The 20,246-nt window shown below is 35.7% G+C and overlaps 1 protein-coding gene across 3 annotated transcripts in view; it reads left to right on the plus strand.

Annotated features, from left to right (window-relative positions):
• pusl1 (pseudouridine synthase like 1) overlaps positions 1-20,246 on the plus strand; it is a 51,120-nt gene that overhangs the window by 11,310 nt on the left and 19,564 nt on the right. For 2 of the 3 annotated variants that reach the window (XM_039755753.1, XM_039755751.1), the window contains exons 2-4: positions 41-98; positions 9,305-9,492; positions 15,329-15,478. In XM_039755753.1, the coding sequence (XP_039611687.1) occupies positions 41-98; positions 9,305-9,492; positions 15,329-15,478 (396 nt within the window). The remainder of the gene's footprint in view (positions 1-40; positions 99-9,304; positions 9,493-15,328; positions 15,479-20,246) is intronic. The other variant, XM_039755752.1, reaches the window with a different exon arrangement.

The following is a 20,246-nucleotide window of genomic DNA, read 5'->3' on the forward strand; positions in this document are numbered from 1 at the left end:
ATTGTTTTGTTAATTAAACTATTATTGTCTTTGTCAACAGTGGAGTAATGAAGGCACCTGTTCACCAAAACGTACTTGGGGTTCAGAACTATTTGGAGGTAGGACTAACAAATTTGGATTTTTTTTGCCTTTTCTGTGTTTAATTCTTCATAGCTTGAACAGATTGTAGCTGCATTTGTCCAAGGTTTCCAAAATTCTGCAGTTTCAGTTTACCTTATAGTACCTGATTTAGGCAATGAGTGTTTGCATAGTCAAGTAATTTACAGTCCAGTTATCATTAAAGGTTTTAGTAAAATTCAAAGCAAAAGTAGTTCATACAAAAACAAAGAGAAACTTTGATAAAAAGGAAAACATCTTGCATGAAAAGGGAAAGGTTCTTGTATGATATTTTTCTGTTTAAGGTTTACATATTTTGTTACATTTCTTTAAGTTCCTGTCCTATACTTATTGAACATACATCAGGGTATATGGTCAGAAAATATATGCCATTGTTCTATTTGAAAGCAAATCTAATAGTCTCTTTGATAGAATCATGAACTATGTTCCTAACTGATTAATTTACATTGTTATTACAGATATAGCTGAGAAAAATCTATTACATATTAGCTTAGAGAGGAAAAATATTATACCATTATCTAAATAACTATATGAAGCTAATATTCAAGTCCACTTGAATAAGTGCATATGTGGAGTTTAACATTACCTTTCTGAGATTGGCTCTTGCAGAAATTTTTCTGATGTATATTTCTGTAAAGTGTTTTTATTTTTACTAAAATATTAGCACTGTATCACTTAATTTCAAATTTGAACATTGTGGTTGAGTATGGGCAGATATGGGATATATTCTGAAGATAACATAATTCATAAACATTTTTGTAATACATGCTTCAATTCACATGTTATAACATAGCATTAGTTTTTTCTTGTAAGAGGACCGTATTTCACTGGTTACTGAACAGATAGGTTGTGGTCTGTAGATAGATAGATAGATAGACAGAACTTTATTTGTCCCCATTGAGAAATCTGGCTTTTTACAGAAGCTCAATAAATAAATAAATATACACACACTTTGGTCTAAACACACAATGGAGTTACTAAAGCAGGAAAATTCAAAAGAAAGAAAAGTTTTGACTGGGCTGTCACATTCACAGTGAGGCATTATGCAGGCATATTGCTGTTGGTATAAAGGACCCCAATTTCTTGTCACACTTCTGCTGAATGATTTGTTGGCTGAACATCTTCAGGGTTAGTGTGTCAATGGGAAGATGTACAGCATTGTTCATAATGGCACTCAGTTTTGTTTTAATTCTCTCCCTTGCTACTACCCCCTTGGGATTAATAAAGTACCTACCTCCCTACCTCCCTCCCTCCCTCCCTCCCTCCCTCCCTCCCTCCCTCACTCACTCATATGACATGCACACCCTCCCTCATATGACATGCACACTGTAGATGGCAAACATTTTGCATTCTTTGCAGGAACCAGGGAAATAGTAAGTGTGGGTAACTAGAAAAACATTTATATTTCAATTGCCTGATGGTGCTTTAAACTATAGAGGCCAACAATTATGCCAAGTCACAAAGAATAAAGTAATGAAATAAAGGATCTGGCAACTGTAAAAAGTGCTTACAAGAGCACAAGACCTGCAAATGATTTTTAAAAGCTGGGAAGCTATTCTTTTGTTCTGTTGCCATGGAATTGCAGTTTTTGTTTGATCCAATGCAGATGTATACTTGATTAGTCTGCAGAAATGTTTTTCTTTTATGTGGCTTGGTGAAGTCAAAAGCATTGTTTTTCTGATTCATATTATTAGGACCACATGGTTTATATGAATGGAATGTTATGAGAAATAGGTGGAGATCATTTTGGTGTTTATTCATCATCTTCACCTTCCATACTTTATGTTGTGCTGATTGTTACTATTAGTAAAGAAAAGAAATGCAAACCACTTGAGTTTTCAATTTTTTATTTTAAAAAGAAAGTAATTAACATATTTCCACTATAATTATTGGAAATTTGCGTATAATTGTATTTTGCAAGATAGCAAACTAAAGATGGAGATTGGCATAGCTCACATGTTTTTTTCACACCATTCTGTTTAGGCAACACAAGACATATTCTTTTTGCATATGTGAGGTGGTGGTACTAATCACTTTGTCTGCCACTTGAAAGAAAAAAACACATTGTGAATATTTTCTGATATGATATTTATAAACAATATGAAAGCACAATGTAGAAAATGACCACAGTAACATTTGGAGATGAAGAAACAGGAGGCATAGATTAGTGGCATGTGGAGTTTTTTTGGGGTCAAGGTTCACACTCTTTAGTGTCTATAAATCTTAGTCAGTAAGTGGTAGTAGTGACCTGTGTCTTAAGTGTGCGAGATCGATGGTGGTTGCAATTGTGGATTCTTTGTAAGATTGCTTCTAAATTACCCTGTTTGGGATTGATGGAAGAAGTTTATGCAGTATGTGAAAATATTTGTATAGTATATAGTAAAATGAGTGAAATGTGAAGCAAAATTGCAAATAAGTGAGGCAAGGTACATACATTTTGGGAAATGGAAGAATAAGGTAGAGCTGAAGGAAAGATAAGGATGTGAAAATGAAGAGGTGCACTGTGGTGGAGGTGACCCTTTCTTGCTTTCACTCTTTTTCAGTGACGAATAGATAAAGTACGTTAAGGTAAGAAAGCAAATGTTTGTGTACTTCTTAAATTTTAACCCTTTTGTCAAAGCAGGGTAAAAGGCAAGTGTCCCAAACGTAATCTACATTACCTCTTTGATAACTTTACATTTTTTTGTTCTCATGTGTCAAGAATTTGTTCTTTTGGTATATGATTTCATAATTGTGGTAACTCAATTGTTGTGTTGGAACCATGAATTCCACTTCTTTGCAGTTCCTGGTATACTGTGACTTCATGAATACATGTTTAATCTCACATTACTACACTGGGCTTGTTGAATAATTAAATCCATTGACTGTGGAAAGCATCCGCAATAAAAGTGGGCTAGGAGTGTTTGGGCTTCACAGACATTGCCACATAATATTACAGGAGACAGCAACCAAAAGTGGTGGTATTCAATAATGTTTTAAAGATGATTTAGTCCTAATTCATTCAGTGCTGATTTAAAATTGTTGCAAATAACAATACTCTGGCATCAAAACCTATAATTACTAACTACAGTAATTATAATTATAAAAACTGCCTCATAATAACATGGACTTGAATATACAGTGGTGTGAAAAACTATTTGCCCCTTCCTGATTTCTTATTCTTTTGCATGTTTGTCACACAAAATGTTTCTGATCATCAAACACATTTAACCATTAGTCAAATATAACACAAGTAAACACAAAATGCAGTTATTAAATGATGGTTTTTATTATTTAGGGAGAAAAAAAATCCAAACCTACATGGCCCTGTGCGAAAAAGTAATTGCCCCCTTGTTAAAAATAACCTAACTGTGGTGTATCACACCTGAGTTCAATTTCCGTAGCCACCCCCAGGCCTGATTACTGCCACACCTGTTTCAATCAAGAAATCACTTAAATAGGAGCTGCCTGACACAGAGAAGTAGACCAAAAGCACCTCAAAAGCTAGACATCATGCCAAGATCCAAAGAAATTCAGGAACAAATGAGAACAGAAGTAATTGAGATCTATCAGTCTGGTAAAGGTTATAAAGCCATTTCTAAAGCTTTGGGACTCCAGCGAACCACAGTGAGAGCCATTATCCACAAATGGCAAAAACATGGAACAGTGGTGAACCTTCCCAGGAGTGGCCGGTCGACCAAAATTACCCCAAGAGCGCAGAGACGACTCATCCGAGAGGTCACAAAGACCCCAGGACAACGTCTAAAGAACTGCAGGCCTCACTTGCCTCAATTAAGGTCAGTGTTCACGACTCCACCATAAGAAAGAGACTGGGCAAAAACGGCCTGCATGGCAGATTTCCAAGACGCAAACCACTGTTAAGCAAAAGAACATTAGGGCTCGTCTCAACTTTGCTAAGAAACATCTCAATGATTGCCAAGACTTTTGGGAAAATACCTTGTGGACTGATGAGACAAAAGTTGAACTTTTGGAAGGCAAATGTCCCGTTACATCTGGCGTAAAAGGAACACAGCATTTCAGAAAAAGAACATCATACCAACAGTAAAATATGGTGGTGGTAGTGTGATGGTCTAGGGTTGTTTTGCTGCTTCAGGACCTGAAAGGCTTGCTGTGATAGATGGAACCATGAATTCTACTGTCTACCAAAAAATCCTGAAGGAGAATGTCCGGCCATCTGTTCGTCAACTCAAGCTGAAGCGATCTTGGGTGCTGCAACAGGATAATGACCCAAAACACACCAGCAAATCCACCTCTGAATGGCTGAAGAAAAACAAAATGAAGACTTTGGAGTGGCCTAGTCAAAGACCTGACCTGAATCCAATTGAGATGCTATGGCATGACCTTAAAAAGGCGGTTCATGCTAGAAAACCCTCAAATAAAGCTGAATTACAACAATTCTGCAAAGATGAGTGGGCCAAAATTCCTCCAGAGCGCTGTAAAAGACTCATTGCAAGTTATCGCAAACGCTTGATTGCAGTTATTGCTGCTAAGGGTGGCCCAACCAGTTATTAGGTTCAGGGGGCAATTACTTTTTCACACAGGGCCATGTAGGTTTGGATTTTTTTTTCTCCCCAAATAATAAAAACCATCATTTAAAAACTGCATTTTGTGTTTACTTGTGTTATATTTGACTAATAGTTAAATGTGTTTGATGATCAGAAACATTTTGTGTGACAAACATGCAAAAGAATAAGAAATCAGGAAGGGGGCAAATAGTTTTTCACACCACTGTATGTCTACCATTAAGAAACAATAAAAGTTACTAAAGCCATCCTCCGCTATTATCTTTCTAGCATATCCAGAACAGTAACTCAGCAGTGCTAAAACAATGCGTTTCATTCTGTTTCATCATGACTTATCTCTTTTGCACTTTTTAATGTTATGCAAGTGTACAATAATGTTGGCTTTTCCAAAAATGTAAGGTTTTACTTTGGTAAAAAATGTCCAGTGAATTAATCTACCACCATAAGCTATGTAAAGTATGACATCACAAAATAATTGGTAGTGGTATCTGTAACAGCTGAGTTTCCTTTCATATACAGTTTCAAGAAACATCTTTAAAACTCAGTAAAATAGTATTTTTATGTTTTAAATATTTTTGGGTGGGTGGATAGAAGGGAACGTTGCTCCTTTAGGGTTAGAAAACACCATACAACTGTTTTGGCCTAAATATTTCTCAGAAAAATGTATACATCTAGAGATGACTATGAGTGAATGTTGCTTAAAACTGGGTTGGAACAATTAGTTCATTGGCTGTCACATTTCTAAACCTATCCAACGCCTCAGGAAGGTGAGATTCAAAGTAGGTGCAGTGAATCTGAACTGCAAAGAGCAATGGTACTCTTGTTAACCTGTTCCATCAGATAACAAGATTCTGATTACAACGAACTGTCTATAGCCAAAAAGTCTCCCTAAAAGACCCCTATTAAACATGTAAATGTGTGTGCTGCGTGTGAGGAGAGCACACTGCATATGTTAAAAATAAAACCCGATTATACATCGGTATTTGAAAACAACATTGGATTAGTTGTAAAAGTGAACGATACATGTCTGTTATTCAGTTACAACTATAGTGTCAGGGTTGATTTAAGTTTGTACAATTGGCAGCTATATTTGTCAAAATACAAATTGCAAAATATGCATTTGAAATAAAGGGTGTGTCACATTCTGTTAAATGGAGGTAAAAAGGACTGCCTTTAATTGAGATGATAACAAAGAACTACAAGAGATGCAGATTTTGGTACTCAAAACACCTGAATCAACAAATCTGTCTAACACTAGTAGCATGATGAATGAAGCGCACAGCATCCACCTTCTGACTGCATGTCTAAATGAGTCACTAAAGGAAGTTAATATTACTATCTTAATTTGAAATGCAAACATTCCAAAGACCACAATCTTTATCTAAACTCTGTTTGCTGCTCTTATGCCATATAGGGATGCAATATTTAAAATGAGAGAAAGATATCATGGCAAACAGAAACACTTCTCAAATGCATGGGACCAAGCAGCTGCAGTGGTCTACGTGTGTGTATCCATCTCTTCTGTTGCCACGGTCATTACTGTGTACAAATTAATCATTAAGCTTATGTTACCTTGAGCAAATGAGCTCCTGAATTGATAAAAGGAATTTTAGCTTATTATTTTCACTCATTATCAAGTCTTTTGTTCAGTTTCATTTATTCTCTCTCTGAATCCCTGGCTATTTAAAGTACACAAACACTAGAGGAGCTGGGCTGGGTTTTTAGGATGAAATTCTGTGTTTGTAGCTCTTGCAGTGGTGGATTTCACCACTATTCACTATAAAGTTTTTAATGAGTTGTCCCTTGACAATGTTCTCGTTTGAGAATCACGCCTGGCCCCACAAGATTAGATATAAAAAACTTAAATTGTTTAAGAATAAAATGCTATACATGCAGTCTTAGATTAGAGCCTCCATTGGCCATTGCAAAATTTGAGCATGCTGATAAAGCTGTTCTCAATCAGCTCCAGTGCACTCCTGCTGAGATGGACCAATAGCAAGGTATATGCAAAACTTGTGAAAATTGGTTCAGCTGTTTTTCCATGACTGGCAAACAAACAGACACATTTCTAGAGGTTATTATTTTTTTATTTATGGAAATGTTGACTATGACTATGTAAATGAACTGCACATTGGTACAGTGGTTCATACTATTACCTCAGAGATCTAGAGATCTGGGTTCATTTACCATCTTGAGCACTGCCCTCCTGTAATTTACAAATCATCTTTTGTCTGTGTGGATTTTCACAAGGTACTTTAGTTCCTTCCATGCCCAAAAGTGTAGGGTTACATTGACTGGATGCTGTAAATTATGATTATGTGATAAGGTATGGTATGCCCAGTGATTCGCTATTGCATTTACAAGCATAGACTTTCCCTCCCTTTGTCCCTGTAATACAATAAACAAGTCAGAAAACTGAATCAGTTTATAGACTCAGTAATTACTGCCTCTGTTTGAGTTCTTCTGAATTATCTTTCCTAAGAGAACTGTTACCATTATGAAAATTGTTTTTCTTTTTTAATTACAGGCTTTATGAAAAAAGTAACAAGATAATGGCATTACTGTATTTCCTTTTATGAAAACAATGTTTTATTTATTTATTATTGTTTCTGCAAAGGCATAGATCTCATTATATGTAACAATACAGCAAGTATGCACACAAATCAAGTGTGATAGAAGAAGTGAGCTTGATCCTGGAAGCAATAAGAAATAATTAGTAAGGCATTTGTGAAAAAAACATTACAGAAGAAATTAGGTAGATACATTAACATACAACAATATAACAATAATGTAACAATCTAATTTTAAACATTAATATAACAATCATACACACACACACACACACAGACTGTTTTTGTACTTAATGTTAAACTGTTCAAAACGTGCATTAAATTTTTTGTAGCTCTCTTACCAGCCACCCATTTGTGTAACATTCTTGGTCATTCAAAAACTGAGTTCCACTTTTTTAATACTACAGCACTTTCAACAGTAGCATACAATTTACTTAATCAGTCTTTTTTCAGTATCCTGTTGAAATATATTTGATTTAGTGATACATTTGATATAAACACTTGTCTTGTTTCTGTGTCATGTTAAGATACACTTATGAAGTTTGAAACAAAATGCATGAGCAGTTGCAAGAATTAAAAGCTTCTTTGGAACTATTTAATCAAAAGCCTTGTTAAGCTTTGATAGTGAACCTAAAAACTGGCCTTTAGGTAAGTTATGGTGTTTTTGCTTAAACATGTAACTCCATTTTCCTTGTGTAAACGGAATGGCTTTGGTTTACACACTAGCTTCTTGGTTGAATGTACTGCTTTACGATGGAACGTAAATTTACTTGTGTTATTTCAGTGCACTTTGTGCCAGCTTTTAAATTGATTTACAGTATTACATGTCAAAGATTGGTTGCTTAGTAAACATGGTTATTTTCAATAAATCAAGTAATATACAGGATGTAAATGTTTTTAAAGTTAACCTTAATCTAATTTGCATGTGTATACTATACATTTAATGTATTCTCACACTTGAGATCTGACTCTTATAGTCACAAAAAATAAGTTAACTTGATCAAAAAGAAAAACATACTGCTAATAACTTGCATCTTTGTGTACATTGCCTGGTTATTATCTGTGTGAAGCTGTCAAATTGCACCAGTGTCCTTGAGGGTTTTTTCTTCTGTATATCTCAAAGATGTGTATATGCTAAGTTTTATTGGTAATTCTGCTGTGGACTGGTATGAACAAGTTCAGGTGTAATCTTTTAAGTATATCCTATCCGTTGTTTTTTGTCATTCTCTCATAATGATGAGAAAATCTTACTATACCTTATAGTGGAAATAATGAGTTCATTAATGGATAATTTGATGCATTCATTGTCTCCATAGATTTCCTCTGAGTATTTGATTTTAACTGCCTCAGCTGCAAAAATGAGTGTGTTAGGTTCATTGGCGATGTTAAATTGGCATTATTTATTTGTGATTGTGGATATTGTGGGGCAGCACGGTGGCACAGTGGGTAGCACAGCTGCCTTGCAGTAAGGAGACCTAAGTTTGCTTCCTGGGTCCTCCCTGCATGGAGTTTGCATGTTCTCCCTGTGTCTGCGTGGGTTTCCTCTGGGTACTCTGGTTTCCTCCCACAGTCCGAAAACATGCAGGTTAGGTGCACTGACGATTCTAAATTGTCCCTAGTCTGTGCTTGGTGTGTGGGTGTGTGTGTGTGTGCTCTGCGGTGGGATTGGCTCCAGCAGACCCCTGTGACCCTGTAGTTAGGATATAGCGGGTTGGATAATGGATGGATGGATATTGTGTGTGCCTTGTAATGGATTGATGCTCTGTTTCGATTTGTTTCCAGTCTTGTGCCTTGTTCTGCCAGGTTTGATTCTAGCACCATTCAGCATTCTGAATTGGATTAAGAGGGTTTGGGAATGCATAAATGTATTTGGTTATGTTTAACTCCAACTATAGTTTGTGGATTTCTTTTGTTTATTGTTATCATACTCAAACCTTCAAATAGATAATATTTTTATATGGTCTGTTTTTGGTTTTAGTAGAGAGTGTTTAAATATGATTTTAAGAATTTTATTATTTTATTATATTTAATTTTTCATGGAATATAAGTTAATGTTAACTTTCAAAATCGTCTTGTGTTCTTTCCTTGAGGTAGGATGCCCTCAGAAAGTTAAGGCCGGTCAATGAGATTGCAGTGTTCATTTCAAGCCGGACAGACAGTGGTGTGCATGCCCTGCAGAATTCTGCCCATGTGGATATTCAGAGGAAGGAGGGGAATATGCCATTTTCAGAGCAGGTCCTTGTTGATGCTTTAAATTACCATTTGCAGTCTGAACCAATTAGGTGAGAAGCGTCTTCATAATCAGTCAATGTGTAATATATTTGTTAAAGAACATCATATTTCTCTGAATATTTATATAAAAACAGTGTGATACAAAAAAAGTTTGAAGCAAATGGATGGAAGGTAGTTATGTCTGAAAAAACTTAAGCCACCTTAATTCAGGTTGTTCATAATGATTTACCTCATTAGGTAATGTAATGATTTATTTCATGAGGTAGAAGTACATGATAAACAAGAGTAGCTATGTCAGATATTTGAAATATTAAGATGTGTGTTTGAATTTAAATGTTTAAAGACTGAGTATTCTCAACTGTAATAGAAACATCTACATTTTCACTCTCTGTTAAAGGTCCATAGAGTGCTAGATCCTTTGTAAAGAATCAAAAATACTATTCATAACCAGTGACCTTGAATTAGTCTGAAATGGTACCCCTCATGCTTGTGTTTGAAATTACTCAATTTTTAACCTTCTGGGAGTGACTCTTAGAGGGTTATCACCACCGGTATAGAATCAGATATCAAAAATATTATCATACTAATGTTCAGCAACCTTGAAATAACATAAACTTACACTCAGCATGGTTATATTACCAATCCCCATTTTTTCAAAGTTTTGTAAAAAGGAGCAATCATGCCACATCAATCAACAAAAGGGTCGGTTCATGCGGCATGCACATGTTCACGTGTTTCTTGCTGAAGACTTACGAAAAAAGTGTAATTTCCTGCACGCGATATGGTCATAAATGATATATAAATAAGGTTTTTTTTAGGTCTAGAGGGACAAAAATAGGGTGGAACACTAAAAAAGGTAGACATGTTTGCTGGAGGTATTTTCTCTGAGGTTTAGCAACTATGAAAGCAAATTAAAAATCATAATGCAAAAAACAAATGCTACTGCTAGCTAAGTGTATAATTGTAAAACAATCCTTTAATTCATAAATGTATAAACATGTTTGTCTAAGGTTTTGTTGTACGTGTACAATGCTTTATAATGGGAGTAACTTGAGAAGCATTCTAAACTTTACAGTCACTCTATATACCAATGACCCTTGCTCTTGTGACCTAGGCTCTTTGGCAATTAATTATTAAGGGGCAATTTTAAGTCAAACACTTATTTCCCATAGGAATGCTATAAAATAGGGTTTATGTTCCTGAAAGCAATTATTTACCATAATTTCAGACAATACAAAAACATAAGCAATCAAAATACTGTGAAGCTACATTTTTTTCTAACAATAATTTATTAAGTACATAATGAAAATAAATGGAAAAGCAAGTTTTTCTGCTGGAATTTCTTTTGTAAGTATTTTGACTTGCTCAGATAAATTTAATCTCCATGTAGGTTTGTTAACATTTCTACTAAGTAAAAATAGGGGTGTTTTGTTTATGTAGTAGTTGAGGTTCATGATATAGTTTTTTATACTGAAACTAGAGTTGGATTGAAATTCACAAGATTAGTCTTGAGAATTTAAGAATTAATATTGAATTGTTTAATTGAAATAAATTATAAATTGAGAAATCAGTATTTTTACCTATACCTAACTGAAACAGTAAAACTAAAACTTTCTGTTGAGAATTACTTGCTACATGCACAATCACTATGGTGTCTGTCTCACTTACCATTCAGGAAGTGGTGTAAGATGACAGTATTGTTTAAGTGCTGCTTTATGTTTGATGGAGCAAACTGAATTAAATAATGATTTCAGTGTAATGGATTTTATTAATGCTCTGAACAGTTACTTTTTTTGAATGTCTGGAGTTAGGTTCCAGATTTGAATATTTTCCCCTTTAAAATGGTCATGCATATGAAGAACTGATTATGTATTATGTATTATTATGTGTTATGTTCTGCACTTCATTAGTCCTTGCTAGTTGTATAATGCATTGGTAACAAAAACACCAACAAGTGGCAGAATCAAAAAGCAGGCAGAGGTCCTAAAATACAGAATATTATAAACTGAAACAATACAACACTCTTAACCTGTGACTCTTATCCTGACAAAAGCACATTGCTACATTTTTTAGAGAAGGGTTTACCCTGCTTAATTATGCACATCATTCCCCTCTTATGAGCAGAGGATAATTAATATTGCATAGCAACTAATTAAAAGGTTGGAAGACGTGTGTGACTAGCAGCATGCAGTACATGAAAAGAAGGGTCAAGACTGGATTCCATAGCATAATTCATCATTCACGATGCTATATGTAAGAACTGTATCTTAAAAAAAAATTGCTAAAGGATATTAACAAAATAAGACGAAAATATGTCACTCTTCAGATTAGTAAATTAAAAATGGGTTTATTTTTAATACAGAATAATAATTGATTGTATAATTGGTGCAGTGAGCAGTGTATTAAGATCTTTCATGTTTAGCAAATTCTCATGTATATTTTTTTATTTATAGTTGTCAGAGTTTTGCTGTAGCACTGATCAGTTTTGTAAGTTAACTCCGTGCTTCTGTGATATCCAGAAATATATATTAAACTTAATAACAGTATAAAATGTATACATACTGCATATGGGCGGGCTCCTCCTTTTCCAGTTGAAACACTATTCCAAAGTTCTTTAATATTTTAGTTGCCTTCGTATTTTTACATTTGAAAACCTTTCAATTTAGATGACTCTTGAATCTCAGCAATGTTTAATTTTGACCCTGTGAGTCCACAAGTGCTTAAAACAAATACAGTAAACTTTACTTTTTTAGGTCCTCATCACTGTGAACATGCTAAAGGCTTTATACATTAAGTGTATATGTCTCTGTAGCTGTACGGTATTAGCACTGACAAGTTAAAGGATTCATCGCAGGAGTGACGAGTCAATGCAGAGCAATGAATCAATAATCTTATTCATATATGTTGCTTCTTTCATACAGAACCATTATTTTGAAATAATTTATAGAATACATGCAGGTTAGGTGCATTGGCGATTCTAAATTGTCCCTAGTGTGTGCTTGGTGTGTGTGTGCCCTGCGGTGGGCTGGCACCCTGCCCGGGGTTTGTTTCCTGCCTTGCGCCCTGTGTTAGCTGGGATTGGCTCCAACAGACTCCCATGACCCTGTAGTTAGGATATAGCGGGTTGGATAATGGATGGATGGATGATTTACAGGGAGCTTATGGTGGGAGTTAAACTGACAGCCTTGTGGATTATAAGCCAAAACCCTAATTACTGTGTCACATTGCCTAATGTTATTAATAGTTATAGAAAAATAAATACTAATTAAAAATATAATTCGCATTATATTCATGAATAAGATAGATCCATAATGTTTAATTATGTTAAGCTTGGTTAGCTAGCCATCTTAATAATTTTTTGTTTGTGTTAGCTTTGTGGCAAGTACTAGTAACTTTACTTTTTTTTTGAAAAGCAAAATAATCTGTTAATGAATACATATCCAGTTAATTAAAACATGTGGCTTGCAGTGAGCAATAAATGCTTACAATCATTATTTTTACTCACATTGTTTGAAAAATGGCTGTGAATGAAGACAATATAAAAGAAGACACAGGGTAACCATTGGTCATGAATGCAAAGTAGCTTTTGGATCTCAGGAAAATCCAGATTTTGATTGCTCAGAAGCAATTATTTTTAAAATAAGTGAGATCCCAGTGGAAGCTGAAGTTTTGTGGGACATGTGTATTCAATTTCAAACCGTTAATTGATTGGTAGAAGTAGGAAATGGGTAAACATAAAGATTTTACTGAAAACTGGTCAATACTGAATATGCAATAAATTAAATTACCTCTTAGTCTGCTATCAAAGGGAGTACACTTTGTGTAGTGCGCAGAGCATTACCTCCATGAATGGACCAAATTTAGTTTTGGAATGTACACTGTGAAAAGTGTGTGCTTTTGCTTATGGTACCACCTCAAAGTCTTGCTGGTGACCAAATAACCATGATTATAACAACAAGTAAGCACGACACAAATAATAATATTATACTTGGCTTGTATTAAATAGTGATGAGCGAACCCTACATTGTTCACATCACCCTGAATTAGGCGATTAATAATAATTATATTAATAATAATTCTTTACATTTATATAGGAATTTTCTAACTACTCAAAGCACTTTACATAGTGTGTCGGGAGTCACTTCAACCACCACCAATGTGCAGCGTCCACCTGGATGATGCAACGGCAGCCATGCTGCGCCAATACATTCTCCACACATTAGCTGTTAAATGTTGAGGGGATCAGAGACGGCCAATCAGAGATGACAGATGAGTAGAAGGCCAGAATGACTAGGCCGTGATGGGGATTTTAGCCATGACATCGGGATACACCCTACTCAAAGCCCAAGGATCTTTTTGACTACAGAGAGTCAGGACCTTGGCTTTATGTCTTGTCCAAATGGCACCGCCATTTTTACAGTACATTGTTCCCGTCACTACACTGGGACATTGGGATCCACAGGCTAAGCACCCCCTGCAAACCTTGCCAACACCTATTCCAGCAGGAGTCCAACCTTTTCCTGGTTGGTCCTGACATCTTCATGCCCAACTGTGATATCACACTTGCCTTGCACAGCATGATGGGGTGCTGGAGATAAAAAAAAAATGTCTAAGTCGGTCACAAAGTGAATTTTCAGAAAAATGTTTGATGAACAAGGTCACTGGTGAATACAGCATATTTGCTGTGAAAAATGCTTTGGGAGATTTCTAATCATTTCAAACTGGTTGAATGAGTAAAGCTGCAGCTGTTAGGACAATATCTCTTTCTTGCTCTGTTTTCAGTTAACTTGTGTGTTGTCAATGCTCTGGGTGTTATCTACACCAGGTAATATTGGAGCATGCAGAAGTTTGGAAGGTTTCGAAGGGAAAGAATTTAAAAGACTCAGATTGGGCATATCCGCCGTTTTTGTACTTCGGTATGTCCAGGATTAAGTGGTCATGAGGTTCTGTATGAGCCATGGTGTGGTAATGTTTTTTATAATTTTAAGTTATTTTTTTGCACAATAAGCAAATTAGTGTTTAACAAGGTTTTTCTAGAAACTTATGGAAACAAAAAACAGCATTTCTTCTAGCAGACACCAAGAAACACTTTCTTATAGCTTGATACATTATAACAGTGAAATCAAAAAGCAAGAATACATAATTAAAGAAGAAACAATGTAACAATAATCTCAAATAGAAATAAAATATATTTATTTCACGTACAATCTATATTTCATAAGCAGGCTTTGTAGGGTATTTGAGCACCAAGCTTTTTAAATACACATGCCACAATAATGTATTGAATACTTATTGAACTTCATTGCTGTTTACACTCTTAAAAGTAAGTCTGAGAAAGCAGAAGTGCTGCAACAGTTTACACAGTAAACTGGAAAAGACTCCTAACTTTCTTGCTGTACAGAATCAATAATGAAATCTTCCTGTAGATGGCACTGTATGATCTCAAAATACACCTTTTTTATTGTGAGTAGGGTAAATACTAACTAACATATGATTATTATATTGAAGTTGATATATTTGTTCCTTTTTTTTAATGAAACATGTAAGATTTGACAAAGATGTGATATGCACCTTGCCCTTTTTGGTTTTTGCTTTATGTAGGCAAGCAAAGTTCATCTTATATAGTGCTCTACATAGTCCTCAAAGACATTACATGTACAGCAAAGGCAGAAGGAGCACAGAGGCATGTTTAGTGAGACTGTGTATACTATGGAGACTATATTTATACTGTTATTTACCAGTCCACACTGCATACCTAAAAAATATATATATATTTTGTCCTTGCAGTTTACTTCTCAAATAAGTCATTTTGTTGGCATGCAGTATTTCTGGACTGTTGTTTTGTTAACTAATGTGTACATTTTTCTTTCTTTTTATTTTATTTAGTATTATTAAAGCCTTCAGAGTACCAGATACATTTCATGCCCGCTATTGTGCTCTATCTAGAACTTACCTCTACCGCCTTGTTACTGGTGTTACTCATCACTCACAGATTCCAGTGTTTGAGAGGAACCTCTGCTGGGCTTTACCTACAAAGTAAGTACAGTACTTACCAAATGTCCACACCACTGGAATATTATTCGGAGAGATACTTGTGTATTTGATTGATTGAGAATCTTTCATACTTATTTGTTCTATTGCTGGAAAACTGTATTTGATTGGTAGTTATAGAAAACATATTTAGACTTTTTATATTGTAATTTGAATTTAATTAAATAGTTCAGTTTAAAATTATGAGTAAAACCTTTCCATGAACTTAAGCTCCATAGTTAGCATCCAACTTGCTGAGACCTCTTTCTTACTAAGGACAGAAAAGCAGAATCCATGTGGTAGTTTTTTCCTGAAATGCTTCTGTAGATTTGAATGTACCTTTTTTTGTATTTACACTGGTTACGTTTATAAATATAATAAGATACTTGCATTATTATACTAAAATTAACAGCAATTTCTAAATCTTCTAAATATATGATAATAACTGTATATCAAAATCTATTAAATGTATCAACTTGGCTGATATAGAAGTAAACTTTGGCAGTAACTGACAGATAAAAGCTCTCTACAGCAGAAAAAATGAGTACTTTGTTAGTAAAACTTTCTCTACAGTACTGAGTGTTTTTGATTTTCTGCCATTTTGTTTGAAGTGAAAACTGGCCTGCAGCTGTTAGTACTAGTTTTTATTTATTTTTTTGTTATTAATTATTTACTTTCTTGTTTATTGATTTAATTTTGCAGCTAATATAACATCATTGCAAGGGGTGCCTTCTCATAATTGCCTTTCACTTGCTTATGTATATTTGTACTTGTTTTGCACTTAATTTTTAATACTAAACAGATTAATAAAAAGGAAATATAGAATGAATATTAAAAAAATTTTATAGAATAAAATAACACTGAATGCATGTACATGCATACACTATACCGGGTAAAGGTAAGTAACCAGGTAAAGTCAGAAACTGGGTTTCTTAAAAAGTTCCATTTACATGCGCAACTAGTTAACCTTAGGCAAAATGCTCCAACGTCATTAAACTGTGCAAAAAAGCGTGAAACCTTATCATTGGCTGTCATGAATCCATAAACAAACGGAGCTTATGAAAATTTTCTTGTGTTTTTATAAATACGTTCATGTGCTTCTTTTTTACATCCTCGACACAATTCACAGATGATTTGAGGTATGAGCACTAGCTGCTGTGTTGTCTCTTCACACTTTTTCAACATATCTATAGCAAATAGCTGGATAAAAACCAAAATGGCACTTTATTTATAGGTTTCTGTTACCAAATTGCATGCAACCCCCTCTTCTGGTTGGTTGTGCAGCTGAGCCCCTGTAATGAAGCAGAATACTGGTATGTATGCTTCTTGCCTTACACTTAGTGCTGCAGAGATGATAATGCAGATAATTTTACTTCAATAAAATAATAATTGTGTTGGGCTACTTGTTACTACAAACCACATTACTTTTAACACATTACCTTACTGTTCTGGAGACTAAATTTAGTGATTTCTGAAATATTAAGACAGGTTATTTCAACCAGGAGAAGGAATAATGCGATCATCTGACCATTTGTATTAGGAAATGTGTCTTGTGGACACTGCTACCTGTGGCTTCTGAAAGTGTGTGCGAAGCTAACACATGTGCAGACGAAGAGAGTGCAACAAACATGCACAGGGTACAAATCTTTAACTGTAACCTGGTTAATGGTTTACATAACCAAATAACCGGGTTACTTGGGTTGAAATCTACATCTATTAGCCTGGTTTCTTACAGGCCAATAACCCAGATTCTCTAACCGGAGTAAGGGTTTACGTGGCATTTTAGAAACCATCTTTTTGTGAGTAACAGGGTTATTAAAGCACATATAAACACACTAATTGTGACAGTAGACAGCTGAGGATATGCTATTGTAATAAATGTCTTCTGTGTGCTTTTAAAATTGCCAGAATAACTTACATTATAGGTGTGTGTTACAAGATGCAAAACATTATAATTAAAACTTTAATTTGTTTTTACAGTACATCCTAGTCAGAATGTAGCGCAAAGTGCTTTACAAGATGTCAAAGAAATAGTAACAAATAAACAAAAACAAATTAAATTAGGTAAGAATAATAAAGAATAGGTAACAAAAATAAATGAATACAAGCTTACAAGAAAAGTAGTATATCATATTTTGAGCCTGTAAAGATGAATCTGATGATAAGATCAGATGGCCAGGAGAATAGAAAAAACAAAGAAAACTCCAGGTAAGCTAGAAAAAAAAACAAAATCTGCAGGGCTTCAAATAGCAAAAGACAGCCCAGCCTCCACTGGGCATTCTACCTAACATAAATGTTCTTAAGTCATCCCTCATTGCTTCTAGGCTTTGCCTCAGAAGATTTGGAGTAGTGGCTCTCATAGATAACCAGGGTTACCTGGGTGCACAATGTATAGTGGAGGAATTTCCGGAAAAGAAAGCAGAGAAGAGTAGAGATTAGAAAAGACTTTAAATTTCAGAAAAGTATGATAATTCTGTGCATGTATAGTCTATCAGAAACTCTGCCATTGTCGGTCATAAGCTCAGATGTGAAAGGAGGATGGTTGAGTGTCAGGCTAGCAACCCATCCTCATAAAAACTATAACTGCTATGGAAACAACAAGCAGAATCTCAACAATTATTACTCAACTTGAGAGATCAATTTAGAACCGCATGACGGTGCTAGAGCAAACCGACATTGGTGCCTGAAGTAGAAGGCGATCTTCTCCACCAAAAGCATCATAAAAATCACAATCACATGGAACATGCAGACAATGTAACAAAATGGACAACTTGCTCAATTGATACAAGAATTTGATAATTATCGATTGGACATTCTGGGCATCAGCAAAACCAGATGGACAGGATCACCAGTGATGGCAAGACCATGCTATATGCAGGACATGAGAAAAGGCACAAATGGGGTGTCGGCCTGATACTGAGTGAATGTGCAAGTAGAGCACTTGTCAGTTGGAAACCCATCAATGACCGGCTTATCATAGCCCGTTTCGTCTATGGACACGTCAGAGCAACTGTCATACAAGTATATGTGCCAATGAAGAACATGGAGGACGTGACGAAGGATGTATTCTACAAGTAGCTCCAGGATGTCTTTGACGACATCCTAAACCATGATCTGAAAGTCTTGATTGGAGACTTCAACACCTAATTGGGAGGCGATTGGTGTGGATTTGAAAGTATGATTGAAACCCAGACATCATATGAACATCTTGGAGACAATGGCGAACAGTTGGTATCATTCTGTGCCCACAAGAGGCCATATGTTGGTAACACATACTTCCAACACTGATGGATCTACAAAAGCACTTGATGGTCACTAGATGGGCAAACCTTCAGTTAGATCAACTATCTCTGCATCTGTCACAAGTTGCGGTTGTCCTTGCACAATAAAGGGTTCCTCAGGAATGTGGACGTTGTCTTGGACCATTAACTAGTCATGGTGAAGATTAAATTCAAACTTTGAAATCAAAGTCAGCCAATACCAAAGCAACAGGTTACAATAGAAAAGCTCAGATATCCTGCCACCGCTGATGCCTTTGCAATGGAACTGCATAGCCACTTCATCTTCCTCCTTAGAGAGACAACAGACGTCGAGGACCATTGGATCAATCTCAAAGATACCTTCAGAGTGTGCAACCAAGATACTATCAGAGGACGCCGAGGATAGCAGAAGAAGAAGTGGATCCAAAATCACACATGGAAACTGATTGAGAGAAAAATCACAAAGAGGAAATGTGATCTGGCCACAAACACAAATGCCCGAGAAGGATAAAGCTGAAAATATGTGGTGCTGGATTGACTTATGAAGAAAAGCTATAGGGAAAGATATTAAGGAATGGCTGGAACATAAGAGAAACTAGGTGCAATGGGCAGCAGACTGTAATTATACCAAAACACTTTACCGCATTATCAACTAGCTGACACGAGGAAAAAGCAATACCAATATTCCAAACAACGATTAAAGCTGGAAGCAACTCACCACCGAAGGAGAGCAAAATGAAAGGTGGATTGAGCACTTTCAAGAAACTCTAAACCAACCAGACCTGACCACTACCTATAACTCTGACGTGGATGAAGCCCATGAGAAGCTACAAGTAAACACTGTGGTGATCACTATCGAATAAGTTAACATCGCAATCAGAAGCCTCAAGAATAACAAACAAGCTGACTTAGATGAAATACTGTACTTGCAGAGATTCTGAAGCATGGCGGTCAGGCCATGGCAGAAAAATTTGCAGTATTATTCAATGAGTGCTGGTGAACTGGACCAGTCCCATCAAACTGGCGGAAAGGTGCCACAGTCAAGATCCCAAAGAAAGGCAACTTTTCTGAATGCACCAGCTGACGAGGCATCACCCTGCTGTTTGTGCCTGGGAAAGTGTTCTGCATGGTCCTACTCTGCGGAATGCTATAGATCAACGCCTGAGGGAAGAACGAGCCAGATTCCATGGTGGAAGATCATGCAGCGAACAAATCTTTACCCTTCGGAAATTCATACAACAATATGTTTAGATCCAAAAATCATTAGCAATAACTTTGTTGATTTTGAAAAAGCTTTTGACAGCATCCATCAAGAGTCCCTCTGGTGGATCCTGTGCTACTATGGCGTACCAGGAGCTTCATTCATCTTCTAAGATCTATATCGTTGATTGAACTACTGCATCAAACAGAAAATAGCTACACGGACATCTTAGAGATAATAGCTGGATAAGGCTGCATCTTGTCCCTGCTCAGTTTCTTCGTTGCTCTGGACTATGTCATATGACAAGCAGGGA

Source organism: Polypterus senegalus, chromosome 6 (genome assembly GCF_016835505.1).
Source record: "Polypterus senegalus isolate Bchr_013 chromosome 6, ASM1683550v1, whole genome shotgun sequence".
Lineage (NCBI taxonomy): Eukaryota > Metazoa > Chordata > Cladistia > Polypteriformes > Polypteridae > Polypterus > Polypterus senegalus.